This window comes from Capsicum annuum, chromosome 12 (genome assembly GCF_002878395.1).
Source record: "Capsicum annuum cultivar UCD-10X-F1 chromosome 12, UCD10Xv1.1, whole genome shotgun sequence".
Taxonomy (NCBI): Eukaryota; Viridiplantae; Streptophyta; class Magnoliopsida; order Solanales; family Solanaceae; genus Capsicum; species Capsicum annuum.
This window is the reverse complement of record NC_061122.1, coordinates 97521803-97535971: the sequence shown is the minus strand read 5'-3', so window position 1 is coordinate 97535971 and position 14169 is coordinate 97521803. Positions and strand designations below refer to the sequence as shown.

Below are 14169 nucleotides of genomic sequence, written 5' to 3'. Positions count from 1 at the left end.
CAAAATTTAATTTCTAAACAATGTTCGATTAACGGAGATTGTACAATAGCAGTTTTGGATACAAGGCATATTTTGATTCATTTGAATCAATTAGAAGACTATGTTCAATTGTTATCTACTTTGGCATATTTCATTAAATCAAGAGATAGGTAATGATAAATGAGGACCCTCAAATGGGATCCATAGTTTGTACCAGATGTTGAAACCACAGTGGGAGTAGTATGGATCTCATTTCCATATCTTCTACCATATCTTTTTGCTAAATAAAATATATTTTCCATTGCCTCAACTGTGGGCAAGCCTTTGGTAGTGGATATGGCCACAAGGAACCATACAAGGCCAAGCTGTGCAAGAGTAAAAATAGAGGTGGATCTAGTTTCTAAGCTTCCACACAAAATTAAAATCAATGAAGAAGATGATGTTACTGGAGATATAAAGTCCAAATAGATCCAAATCTAATAAGACTACAAACCTAGGTATTGTAAAGAGTGTTTTTTACAAGGTCATGATAAGGACTCATGTTGGGATATCCATCCAGAGTTATTTAAATAAAAGTAATTGGAAAAAAAAGCACAAGACAATAATGATGAAGGTATGCAAGGACAGCACGATATTAATATTAATGAAAATTTGGAGAAAGAGAACAATCCATGAAGGCTAAGAAATAACAAGTATAGAAAGGATCAATATGGTCACATTCTAGGAGAGGTGAAGGATACAGAGGAGGCTATAGAAACATCAAATGCGTTTGATATACTGGATCAATAGGACATAGAAGAGGAAAATATAGTAGCTAACAATGAGAAAGAGCGGAAGATACCAAAGATTGGGTCAATAGAATATTTAGGAAGATAGATATAATAAGAACAGAAGATTAGGTATACAATGACAAGGTTGATGAATCACAGCAATAACAATCAAACAAATAAAGAGAGGAAAAGAGTTAGAAAGTAGATAATACTGATGTTCAGAGCTCAGAAGGTAAGAGTGCAGATACAAACAAAACTCCAGAAGAAAAGGGGAATCAGAATGAGTCAAGAGAGTTGATGTTGGTACAAAACAATAATTCTTAGGAACAAATTCTAGAGAATATTGTCCCTCTTGCTATGGATGTGATTAACATGATGGAAGTGGTTAATAGTAAGTAGGAGAATCTAAATAAGGATGACTTAATTGATAATGTTTATGAGGTGGCAAAGGAAGGAGATTTATCACCTAATCATACTAAATAATTGAGGAAGAAGCATGGTAAAAAGAATAAAAAAAATAAAGACATCAGTAATAGTACAATGCAAACAAGGAGTCAAACAACTGATTTAGTCTCAAAATGAATGCTTTAATATGGAACATAACGGTTGTTAACACTTAGAAGGCTTTTACAAGTTTAATAACAATGCATAAAAGGTACCATTTTGGTTTCATAGGTCTCATAGAACCATTTCAGGAGGGTAATAATATTGAGGTATATAAGAGAAGATTAGGAATGGAGCATGCCACAATTAATATATTAGGTAAGATATGGGCATTCATAGAAGCAATAATGGAGTATACCAAGTTAGTGATGAGGAATAGTAAATCACACTCAGACTAGAGAATAAATAGGCAGGAGTAGTGGTAGTGTTCATATTAGTATATGCCAAATGTAATTAAATGGAGAGAGTTATGTTTTGGAATTCTTTAGGGAATTTGAGTAGTAATATAAATGATCTGTGGATAGTAGGAGGGGTTTTTAATGTAATAAGGCATACAGAGGAAAAACTTGGAGGTTTACCTGTGACTTTTGAAGAATCAAAGGACTTTAACCACTGTATAAGCAATTGTAATCTAGATAAAATTGCTTTTAAGAAGAGTAAGTTTACATGGTGGAATGGAAGAGTAGATGAAGAATGTATATTCAAAAGATTGGATATAGTACTTGCTAATGACAAGATATAGGAGTTATTCCATATAATAAAGGTGGAAAATTTACCAAGGAGTGGTTTTGATCATGCTCCCATGTTACTTTATTGCAATACTAATCAGGAGTATCTGATCAAACCATTTAGGTTCCTTAATTTTAGGATTAAGGAAGAATCTTGTATGGAGGTTATTAAGAAGAAATGAAAAGTTGAATCTTATGGCAATCCATTCATTATTTTTCATTAGAAACTAAAGAGGACCAAGGCTGCATTGACTAAGTGGAGTAAGCAAACTTTTGGAAATATTTTCAAAGAGATAGCTACTCTTGAGAAGGTAATCAAGATAAGGGAGAAGAAGTTTGAAGAGAATCCATCAGGGGAGAAGAGGTCATTCTTATTCAAGACATAGGCTGAGCTGATAGTGTAGTTGAAAAGAGAGAAAAATTATAGGAAACAGAAAGCTGGTTTTCAGTGGTTTACAGATGGAGAGCAAACACAAACTTTTTTCATGCTAGACTAAGGATGAAATTGCTGGAACATAAGGATGAAATTGCTAAAGCTGTTGTATTGTTCTATCAGAACCAATTTCCAAAACAAGAGGATGTTCATGATTTTTTAACATTGGATTTATTACCTACAGTGGTAACAGATGAACAAAATACTGGAATTATAAAAGTACCAACATTGGAAGAAGCAAAAGTTGCATTGATGGGAATGAATAGAAATAGTATTGGAGGTCCAAATGGCATGACTGGTTCTTTCTTTCAGGATTCTTGGGAAATAATAGCTACTGATCTTCATCAAATAGTTATAGCCTTTTTCTATGGATATGAACTCCCAAGGTTTATTACACACACAAATTTTGTTCTTATTCCTGAAAAGCTAACTGTTGCAGTTCTTTAGACTTAAAACTAATATCACTCAGTAATTTTATGAATAAAATCTTTTCAAGGATTATTCATGAAAAACTTAAGTGTATGTTGCCAGATATAGTATCTGAGGAACAAACTAGATTTGTTCAAGGAAGAAGTATAGCTGAGAACATTTTAGTAGTATAGAAAATAGTTTTTCAAATTAGAAAAAGATGGAAACCACCAAATATGGTCACGAAATTGGATATGATGAAAGTTATGATAGGGTGGAGTGGCTTTTCTTGACAAAAGTACTCAAAAAGATTGGGTTCTATGAACAACTTATAGATATGGTATTAAGGTTATGTCAAATAATTGGTATTCTTTACTGATTAATGGAAAGACTAAAGGATTCTTTAAATCATCTAGAGGGCTGAAATAAGGGGATCCTATCTCCCACTTTGTTTATCATTATAGAAAAAGTGCTTTCAAGAAGTCTAAACGAATTACTAACTTTTAAGAACTTTAAATTATTTTTCATGCCTAGAGGAATCCCTAAGATGAACCATCTTGCCTTTGCAGATGATATGATTATCATGTATGAAGCAGAGTTAGGAACTTTACAACTGTCGACAACTACTTTGGAGAAATATGAGTTGGTGTCAGGGCAGATAATTAATAAGGAGAAGAGTGCTTTGTATTTTCATGACAATGTGTCTAATGGAGCATTGTTCTGGCAGAAGTGGCTATAGGAATACTTAGAAAGGACTTCTCTTTCAATTATCTTGGATGTCCAGTGTTCTATAAGAGGAATAAGAAATAGTACAACCAATTGATCATGAATAGGAATAGTTACAAATTACAATCTTGGAAGGGAAGTGTAAGACCCTGCAAAGTTACTTCATAGTTTGAGCCTTTAGAGCGTGTCAAGTAAAGTGTAATTCTGGTCCTAAAAGATTAAGGAGTGACTTCCAAAGTAATTAGTGTCTAAACCTTTTTGAATTTTCCTAAAAATGACTTTTTATTGTATGGGAAATTGAATTATTTTTCCAACAATACCTATTTCGATGAAATCCAACATTGAAAGAGAAAGATATGGCCATTTTACAGAAAACAGTAAAATTGCCCAGTTGCGACGGAGAGGGCCGATAGACCATCGCCTAAACCGTCGTAGAGAAGCCAGTGAGGCCCCATTCTGGTAGAGTGTGATGGTAAGGGTCGATGGATTTGTAGGCCCTCGATGGACCGTTACACCCATCATCATAGGCGACGCAGTGACTAAGTTCTGGCACTGGTACGATGGGCAGGACCGACGACCATCGAGCCCTTAACGGAGCATCACACCCCACCATCGCACATCCCGATCAGTAATTTTAAGTCATTTTTAAAAGGCTTTTTTGGTCTTTTTTCACCCATTTAACACTCAGATATAGCCCAAAATGAAGAAGATAATTTCAGTTTCTCCAAAACACCAAGAGCTAGGTTTTTTTTCCCCAAGGACAAACCCAAATTCCTTCTCCAAGAAATTCAAGAAGTCACCATAGATTTTACAAATTGAGTTAAGATTCAGGGTTCCCAAGTCAAAGGCTTCAATAACCCTCACTCAAGAGTTCCTCAAGCAAGTTGTTCACCTATAAGTCATAATGTAAGGTATATGGGGTTTGAACAAGGATACTTCTTTCATCCTTGTGCCCAAAAGTTGTTTTAATTATAAGAATATATGATTTTCTAGGTTTTCTTATGAAATTGAAGTATGGGTTTATACCCTATGTTGTTATTCCTTGATATTTTAATAGTCCTTATGTCTAGAAACTGAAGTACATGAGTATGTTGAGATTTTAAGGCAAAAGGTTGAAAATTCCAGATTTTCTATATGATATATGAATCTTTATGACATCTAGTATGCACTTTGATGAGTCTTAACTTGAGATTTGATTATGGGTCATTAATCCCTACATGAGATTTGCAATTTTGTGAACTTTTGTGCTTTAAGAACCCATGAATTGAGTACTTTGATATTATTGAGAAATATTTGGCCGTTCGGTCATAATAGAGTTGAAATCCATATTAAGTATGATTTAAAGCAAATAGAAATATGTTTTGGTCTTCATTATAGACCCTTGAGTTATTTTGAGGTGGATTTCCTAAGAGTTTTGAGCTGAGTATGGAAGTAGTATTTAGCACTGAGTTAGGTATGATTCTAAGGTCTCATACCCCAGAACTACGTGCCACCGTAGGTTTGAGATTTATAGGCCCAAGACCGAGATAGTGATCACTAAAGATGAATTTCTACTCCGATGGCAAGTATAGAATAACTCTCCATAATGTGGGCAAGATATTGGACTCTACGTAGCTCACATGGTTTATGTTAGTTAGAAGAAACTCCCGAGTTCCAAGTGTCCCGAGTCTAAAAGGGTTCTAGAGTTCCCAAGTGTTAAAATTTCCTAAAAGTTGTAAGACCGTAAGTTTTAAAGAAGTTTTACTCTCCACAAGATCAAAGCATGAGTTTCAAAATATTGTTTAAAGCTTCCTTTAGCCTTCAAGTACTGAGAATAAGAGGAGAGTATGGATTTTAAAGTTAAGTATAATGACTCACGAGATTTGTGTTACATGTTTCACTATTCATGAATTATGAGTTTTATATTTTGGACTTATTCACGCCATGTGAGTCATTCCTATTTGCATGCATAATTTTATTAAAGAGTATTGATATTGTTTTATGAAAATGCATACACCCCCATATACTCAGTACATTCCTAAAGTGCTCAGTCCTAGCAGTGACAGTGATCTCCGAGCTTCTTATCTACATCCTTGTCCTTAGTGAGTCCTCATGGTTCGAGGACCTATCTTTTCAGTTTTTCCCACTTTCATATTGTTTTGAGTTTTACTTTCAGCTTATTGCGAGTCATTTGGGGGTATGTCCCAATGGCTCTCCAGTTTGAGTAGTAGAGGCTTTGTCAGACTAGATTGTGAGTTGAAGTTGTGTTCTAGACTATCAGTATTTTTGGTATCCAGACATTATTTCCAATTATTTTTTATTATAGTTGAAAAAGTAACGCATCATTGTTTAGCTTATTTATCCAAAAGCAAGTGTTAGAAGTAGTAATAGGCTCAAAGGGTTAGCTTAGGGCTACTTATAGCCTTAAGTACCGTGTGACGTCTCGAGATGAGATTTTGGTGCATTACAGGAAGGCTCTTATCTTATGGGGGAGCTATTTTAATTAAGAATATGCTACAAAGTATGACCATACATTTCCTGTTAGTTATGAATCCACCTAAGAATGTTATAAATACTCTTCAAAAATGTTTTGCAAAATTTTTTTGTAGTAGTAATATGGAATGAAAAGGTAGACAATGGGTGGCTTAGTCTGTGTGTACTAGAATAGGATGCAGGTCTTAGGTTTAGGAGTCTAGATGATATATCAATAATACTATTCTATAAACTTTTGTGGAACTTCAGAACTATGAGGTCTATATGGAGTGACTATATGATGAATAAGTATTGCAGTAAATTACATCCTAAAGAAGTTATGTGGAAAACTGGAGGTTACCCAAGTTTGGTTTTAAGAAGATGATACAAGTTTGGGATTTTGTTGATTATTTGATTTTTTAGAGGATAAGGGGAGGTAATGCACATGTCTGGTATGATAATTGGAATAGACTAGGTAATTTATATTTGATTATGGAGGTAAGCATAGAATGGGATGATAGTTCTCAAAGAGTAATGGATTTGATAAAGGATGGGCATTGGGATGTACAGAAGCTAAAAGAATTATTTTCAAAGGACATGGTGGATCATATAGCTTAGAAGGAAAATGTTCCTCAGAATGAAGTGAAGCAAGATAAGAAAGAATGGACACTGGAGACAAGGGGGAATTTTAAGGTAAAATCATCATGGCACTATGTCAGGCATAGAGAGAATCCTAATGAATTACACAAAAAGGTGTGGATAAAAGGTGGGCCTTTCAAAATAAGTTTCTTAATGTGGAGAATATGGAAAGGGAAGATTTCAGTTGATGCTACTATTAGGAGATGGGGAGTGGAAGGTTCATCTATGTGTTGGTGTTACCAGAATCCAGCACAGGAGACAGTGGCTCATGTGTTACTGAGGTCTGACTTTGGTAACAAGACTTGGTCCTACTTTTTTTCTATTATAGAAATTAATATACAAGGGTTGAGTTTGAGAAATATAATATATGCATGGTGGAATAAAGATATGAATCCAAGGGAAAAGTTTATTTTACAGCAGTTCTAACTATGATAATATGAGAGCTTTGGAGAAGAAGGAATGCACTAAAGCATGAAAAAAAGGGAGTATCAGTACACAGGATGATAATGAATGTTACAAGGAATTTAAGGATGTTACTTAAAGTAAGAAAGCCTGCATTAGACTTCTCAGGAGATTGGCCAGCCATTATGCAACAATTTAGTCAGCTGAAACCTAGAATTAAGGTTATATGTGTACTATAGGAGTCACCAAAACCTGGATGGGTAAAGTATAATACAGATGGTGTTTCACAAGGCAATCCAGGGAGTAGTTCTTGGGTGTTTTGCCTAAGAGATGAACAGGGAGATCTATTGTATGCAGCAGGAGCAACTATTAAGGATACTACTAGTATAGAAGAAGAAGCACTTGCTATTTTGAATGCAACTAAACAATATAGAATATTACGATAACATAGAGTAATCATACAGACTGACTCTCTAGCAATGAAGCAGATGCTCTGTAAGGAGTGGAAAGCACCATGGAAGATAGAAGATATAATAATGTAAATATGGAGATTAATTGAAAGCAAGAACGTACATATAGTTCATTCATACAGAGAAGGTTATCAGCCAGCATACTACTTAGCTAACATGGTAGTGGAGCACAATTCATTCATATATACAACATTTTATCAACTTCCTAGCACAGCTAGAAGGATTTTGAACAATGATAAGTATCAGTCATCTTATCTAAAGCTAGCAGCTACACATCATTCTACAGACTGGACAAGCTAGTACAGTTCTTTTACATACTTCTGTACATTATAAGATGGGGAACAAAAAAAGGGAAATGTTACTTAGCCTAAGTAACCATCCATCAAAAAGGTCTCTCAGTAGATCAGGGGTCCATGGTCAGATTGTCAACACATGCATCTTTGGTTCTTGGCATTATTTAGTTACTAGTGGGTCTGAGCATCTCTTTATCTCCCCCCTTCCAGAACTGGTTAACAAAAGATATGCTAATTTACAGATCAATTAGCAGCTTTAACATAAAATAAGTAGAAAGCTCACTAGGAATGATAATTAGGCCTAAGCGAACTAGACCTTACTGTTGTTCACCAAAAATCTTTTCACACACCTTAGTACCAGAGATCTCAGCTGGTATAGAAAGAAAGATAGAGTTAAGCATGATCAAGGCAACTCGGAAGGAGCAAAAGAGGAGGAAATAACTTACTCTTAAAGCTGGAGAAACATGCATCATAGTGTACTAAGGAACGAAATTTATTACCCAAAGCAGGAGCATTTCATGTTGGAGATTTATAAGAAAAGCCATAAAAAGGGAGAAGAGGAGGAGAGGGATATTGTAAGTTGATCTTAGCTCTTTTAGGAAACCCTACATATTTAATAAATATTTTTATGATTGGCTGGGTCATGAGTTGGGCGTATCCGATTCTTTGTATTTTTTCTTTGGTGTTGTTTAGGATGGGTTGGCCCATTCATGAATTGATACTTTGATTATTAATAAAATAAAAATTAAACCATAAAAATATTGAGAGGAGAGAATTGTCTTGAGAGTGCTAAGAGTATTTACATGTTGGGTTCCCACCGAATGTACCTCAGAATTTTTCTTATAAACCTTGATCTCTGAAATCTCATGATTGGGGAGGTGAAATTTTTTAGAGTATTTTTTGAAAAAAGGATGACCAAGGGAAATAATAAATTAGAGGGTTTTTAAAAATTCTTCAACTACTATTGGGTAACGTTAGAATAGTCATCCAACCATTGTAGCGGTAGGCAACAAATAAACCTAATTATTTGGTCCTATTGGCCCAATCACTTTGGGCCTCATGTATCTCCTTGAATTAATTTTTGGGGTCTAGTCTGAGCATATTATTTACCTACTATTATATAAATACACAACTTATGTTTCCAATATTACAAAAAATCCCAACTCTCTAAACATATTACAAAAATCCCAACATATACACTGAATGCTATGTATATGTCGGCTATGTTATGTATATTAATAGGAAGAGAGAGTAAAGTAATTAAAAAAGTGGGAGAGAGTGTAATTACTTCCAAAATGGTTGGTATTTATTTTATTTATAATTATTTATCTGTAAGATCCCACAAAATTTCTAAGCTTAATTCATCCTTTAAGGTTTGTCAAGGGGTCTCAGACTTAGAACATTCTAGCTAAGTTCCTAGACTTAGTTTATTTTTGGCCTTCAAAAGTTGGTAATCTCATTTAGTGACCTTAATGTCCCTTAATGGTCCATATTTTTTTGATTTATGATCAGAGAGGTCAATAGGTGTTCCCGGATAATTTTTAGATTTATTGGAACTCATTTAGACCATGTTTGGTGTCCCAAAATTGTGGACCAATGCAATCTTGGCATGTCGCATCACCTATCGTGTTAGTTAACATTGTTGCAGGGACTGTCAGTAAAAATAACTGAGGCTTGGTGCAATCATTGTGCGATGCATTGGGTATCGTGTCAATGCCATCGATGCACGACGTCGCTAAACATGTCGATGCCTAATTTTTAGTCATTAAATGTCTACGTCTTTAAGGGAAAAAGGGTCATTTTCCCACCCCCTATATAAGCCTATAACACGAGATTCATCTAGGTTTTCACTAAAATGTAGTTGTTTCTCTCAAATTCCCTCAAGAACAAGTCTAGGATTTTCAATCGAAGGATCTAATCTAGGATATTCCACCATTAATCTTCAAGAAACTTCCATCTAAGGTATGTAAAGTGTTGATTCATGGGTTCCTTTAACCCATGAAGCTCAAGAAGCCCTTTCAAAAATATAAATTTTGAATTCTATGTTGTGAATTGAATCATATCCATGTTTATGTTGTTGTATGATTACCAAGTTGAAATCTTTAATATCTATAATGAAATAATGTTAGCATGTGGTTGAACTTCTTGTATTTGAAGTGAAAAATGTTGCCATGATGTATTATTTTAATGTTCATGCCTAAGCATCAAGTTATGCATGCAAGGTGTTTGCTAAAATGCCTAGAAGAATAAGAATTATGCCTTATGACTCAATTACGACCAAATTGATAAATCCATGCTTTACGCTTATGTTCATAATGACCTCCATGTTATTGTTATGCATTGTAATGGTTCGGTGGAATGCTCATGATATTAGACTTACAAAATTATGACATGTGTATCTGTATTCCTATTCATATGTAATCTTATGACATACAAATCCTTCATGAAAATCCCCAATGTTTGTTCTATGAATTGTTGACTATGGTCATGTGTTCAAGAAGTGTCATGTCTTTTCAGTATCATGCTATCAAGTTTTTGGGGTACTTGTACCCGACAATCTAGCTGTGTGCCTAAAGTCAGTGTCTATTTTAGGATAATCTCAGTCATGCCATGATCAGTAGTATTCTCAGTCAGTTTCAGAACTCAGTAGAATTCAGTCAGTTACATGACTCAGGAAAACTCAGTAATCTCATGAACTCAGTCAGTTAACAGAATTCAGTAACATTTTTTCAGTCCATGGAACTCAGTGAACTTAGTCCAGTTCATCTCAGCATAATTAGTTTAGTGTCTATTCAATTGGGTGTTAGATTCAGCACCGAGTGAACCCAAGGATGAGGGCACACACTGATAGTAGAGGGTTTCACCCTTAGAAGCAATCTTTGCATTCCAGAACTATGTAGCTAGCATAGGCTGAGACATCATCAAAACTGACAGTTAAGGGTTGATGAGGTGGATTAACACTGCCAGTTGAGGGTCCCACCGTTCTCCTTTGGGGACACTGCTAGATGAGGGTCACTCATAACTTGTCCTTACTAGTGGCGCGGTATTGACAACCTTCCAATTGGGGTTATAGATTGGACCCCAACTCTATACATAAAAGGGGAATGTCGGTTAGCTGACTACTTTCCATAGGCTCAGTCTTAGTCTCAGTAAAAGAACTCAAATAGTTTTTAAGATTCAGGACTGTCAGATACAGTCACTTAGTTCAGTACAGAACTCAGCTAGTTCTATTAGAATTAGGACTGTCAGACACAGTAGTCAATATTTCCATGATCTCATTTATAGTTACGTATTCATGCATGTATGTAACGCCTCGCAATTTGGGCTAGAATATAGTCCATGATTTCGATACATTGTTAATCCCAAGGCCATAAAATCATATTCAAATATGGAATGTTAATTATTATGTATCATCTGAATCCACTCAAGCTTGAATTTAGAACATAGAGGTCCTTCAACTCAAGGACAAGTTGAAACTATTTCGATCGACTAAGTTTTAGTGGATGTTCTAAAGTGTGTCAGTTTCCATCGACCATAACTCTCTGTATATATCAAATTAGGAAGCCTACTATGTGTTAAATGATAGGTATTCGAGTTATCTTTCCAACGATACCAATTTGGCTAAAATCCGACACCCGAGCAAGAAGTTATGGCCTTTCAAAGTGATAAGCATCGCCTAACCAATAGCCCATGGCCACTCGAAAGCATAGGCAATAGCCTAGGCGGCGCCTATGTAAACATAGGTGATAGCCTAGATGGCGCCTATGTAATCATAGGCGATAGCCTAGGCGGCGCCTATGTGAACATAGGCAATGGGATGGGCGGCGCCTATGTAAAGAATTCTAGTGACTTAAACACTCCATGTTGAGGACAAAGTGGTCCTTTTCCACCCTTACTTAGCCCTAAATCATGAAATCTAGTTCCAAGTGCCCCTAAATACATATTCTTTCATCAAAAGTGCTCAAGGATTCTCCTTAGGGTTTCAAAATAAAACCCAAATAGTTCAAGATTTAATCGTAGGTTTTCAAAGATAATTACATATTTGGAATCACCAATCCGCAAGCTTCAAGAAACATCTATTATCCTTGGAAATATAGGTACGTGGGGTTATCCAAAAATCTCATGGGTATAGTTTTTATGAACATGCATGCTTTTAAATGGGGGTTTTCAATCAAATGCTAATATCTTGCTTTCAATACGATTTCTAAGTCATTTTCTTTATGTCATGGGAATTATTTGCCTATATACTTCAATGGTTGAAACCATGCATATGTGATTTGACATTTTCCATGGAAGTTTGATAGATATGAATGATAAATTGTTTTCAAATTCCCATGATAATGTTTTGACACTCCATATTATATTGTGATCAACAAAAGATAGCATGAATTTAAAATAAATATTGTTCACCATTTGTAAATGATGAAGCACCTTGGTTTTTACATGATTATGCATATGTGGATGTGATATTGATGAATTACAAGTCGGGTATGAAGATACCCTACAGAATATGATATGTGATTGAATAAAATAAAATTTGAATGCATTAATTTTACATGAGAAAGGTGGATACTCAAAGAAGGTATTTGAGACACAAGGGCTCATTGCTGGAAAAATGTGTTTGCTGACATGGAATATTGGTACCAGGCTAAGTGATCGTGTGTACTTGACTTCATGTCATTCCCAAATTGGGACTACAGGTAAGAGCCCGGGTTAAGTGATCTTGGTCACTACCATTAGGTCGAGACACCATGTTGTGTGATCTTGTGTGTCTTTCCCTCACGTATACTATAATCTCAGCGGCAACCGGGGTTTGACAGCTGGTGTAAATTATGTAGGGTATTCCACCTAGCTCAGTTGTATTTCATTGTTGTTGAGAAACTATTACATTACACCTTTGTGTTTTCAAATGATTTGATACGAAATTGCTTTATAATGGCTCTCAACTATATATTGTAAAAGTATTATGTTTTCTTTTGATATCTCTACGTGCCAATACTTTTGTGCTGGCCCCCTCCCCTCTCTAACCTCTCAGGTTCAGAGGCCCAGTCTAGGGGTTAAGAGAATCAGTAGATCTTTCAGACAGAGCTGGAAAAACAAATGGTGAGCCTTCTACGTTTCGGAAGGTCTTATGTCCTGCAGTCCTTTTATCTTATATTCAGTTTTAGGGTCTACTGGGGGCCTTGGCCCAGGTTTATATACGGTTACTTGACTCAATCATTTGTTAAAGATTTTCGCAGATAGTTATTTAGAGGTTAATTAATATAGAGGGAACCTTATCTCTGTGTTATTGTTTCTTTTCATATTTATGACATTGTTTCTGAATTATTGTGTTTTTCTGTATTACTTTGATCATATGAATTAGGTGCATTATTAGCAGAAAGATAGGGGTGTTTCGGGCCTCAATTTTTCAAAATGCTCTTCACGGCTAGGGCCTGGTTCAGGTAGTGACTAGCTTGGTATCAAAGCATGGTTCATGGTCCCAGGGTTTCTGCGAAATCGCATCGGTTAGAGTCTTGTTTATGGGTGTGTAGTGCGCCACATTTATAAGCAGGAGGCTGCTAGGTATTTAGGAAATGTTTCCCTTCTTTGTGATTTAGTTCGTGCTTCAGAGTCTGAACTGTCCCCTAATCAATGATCATTTGTGTTTCATAAACACAGTTATGCCACCACGTCGTATCATCGATTAGAATGCTTAGGCCGATGAGGTCCGTCCTACCTATAAGATGCAGACCCATAACAGGGCTTACACTCCAGAATTTGTCCTTACTCCAGGAGTCCCTCCAGTCCTGACCAGTTCACCTTAGACTCCGCGAACTAATGTCAACCATTCCCCAACTGCTCAGAGAGATATTTCAAATGCAGAATTCAGACGGTCCATTCATATACTGACATAGTTGGTAGCTAACTATGATCAATGAACGGAAGGTGTTGGGTCTACATCTGTTACATCTGAGGTTACTAGAGACGGATATTTCATAAAAATGAACCCACTTAAGTTCACTGGCACCAAGGTGGAGAAAGATCTACACGTATTCGTGGATGAGATGGAAAAGATCTTTAAGGTGATGCATGTGGATGAGGTTGAAGGGGTGGAGCTAGCAACCAATCAATTCTTATGGATGAGGAAAAAAGTGAAAGTGTTGAGCCCACAGTTTGGGGTGAACTTATGGAAGCTTTCCTTGATCGATTCTTTCCTCTGTAGTTGAGGGAGACCAAAGCGGAAGAGTTTATGAATCTGAAGCATGGCAATATGAGTGTCCAGGAGTACACTTTAAAGTTTAATAAACTAGCCCGCTATGCACCAGAGGAGCCCAAATGAGGAAATTTACATTTGGACTTGCTGATAACCTGGTACTTAAGTGCCAGGGGGTTATGTTGAATAAGGAGTTAGACTTTGCTCGATTGACCGTTCATAAGCAATAG

At 35.9% G+C, this 14169-nt stretch overlaps 1 protein-coding gene across 1 annotated transcript; it reads left to right on the top strand.

Moving 5' to 3' along the window:
• The first annotated feature begins 1650 nt into the window (after nucleotides 1-1650).
• Nucleotides 1651-2801, top strand: LOC124889640. Its single transcript, XM_047401611.1, has 3 exons — nucleotides 1651-1911; nucleotides 2146-2285; nucleotides 2381-2801. The coding sequence occupies exons 1-3, from the start codon at nucleotides 1651-1653 to the stop codon at nucleotides 2799-2801; spliced, it is 822 nt and encodes a 273-aa protein (XP_047257567.1).
• The last annotated feature ends 11368 nt before the right edge of the window (nucleotides 2802-14169 follow it).

Coding starts and splice junctions, on each gene's coding strand:
- LOC124889640 (XM_047401611.1), top strand. CDS start 1,651: ATGGAGAGAGTTATGTTTTGGAATTCTTTAGGGAATTTGAGTAGTAAT. Junction 1,912..2,145: donor TATTCAAAAGATTGGATATA/GTACTTGCTAAT, acceptor ATTTTTCATTAG/AAACTAAAGAGGACCAAGGC. Junction 2,286..2,380: donor AATCCATCAGGGGAGAAGAG/GTCATTCTTATT, acceptor AGTGGTTTACAG/ATGGAGAGCAAACACAAACT.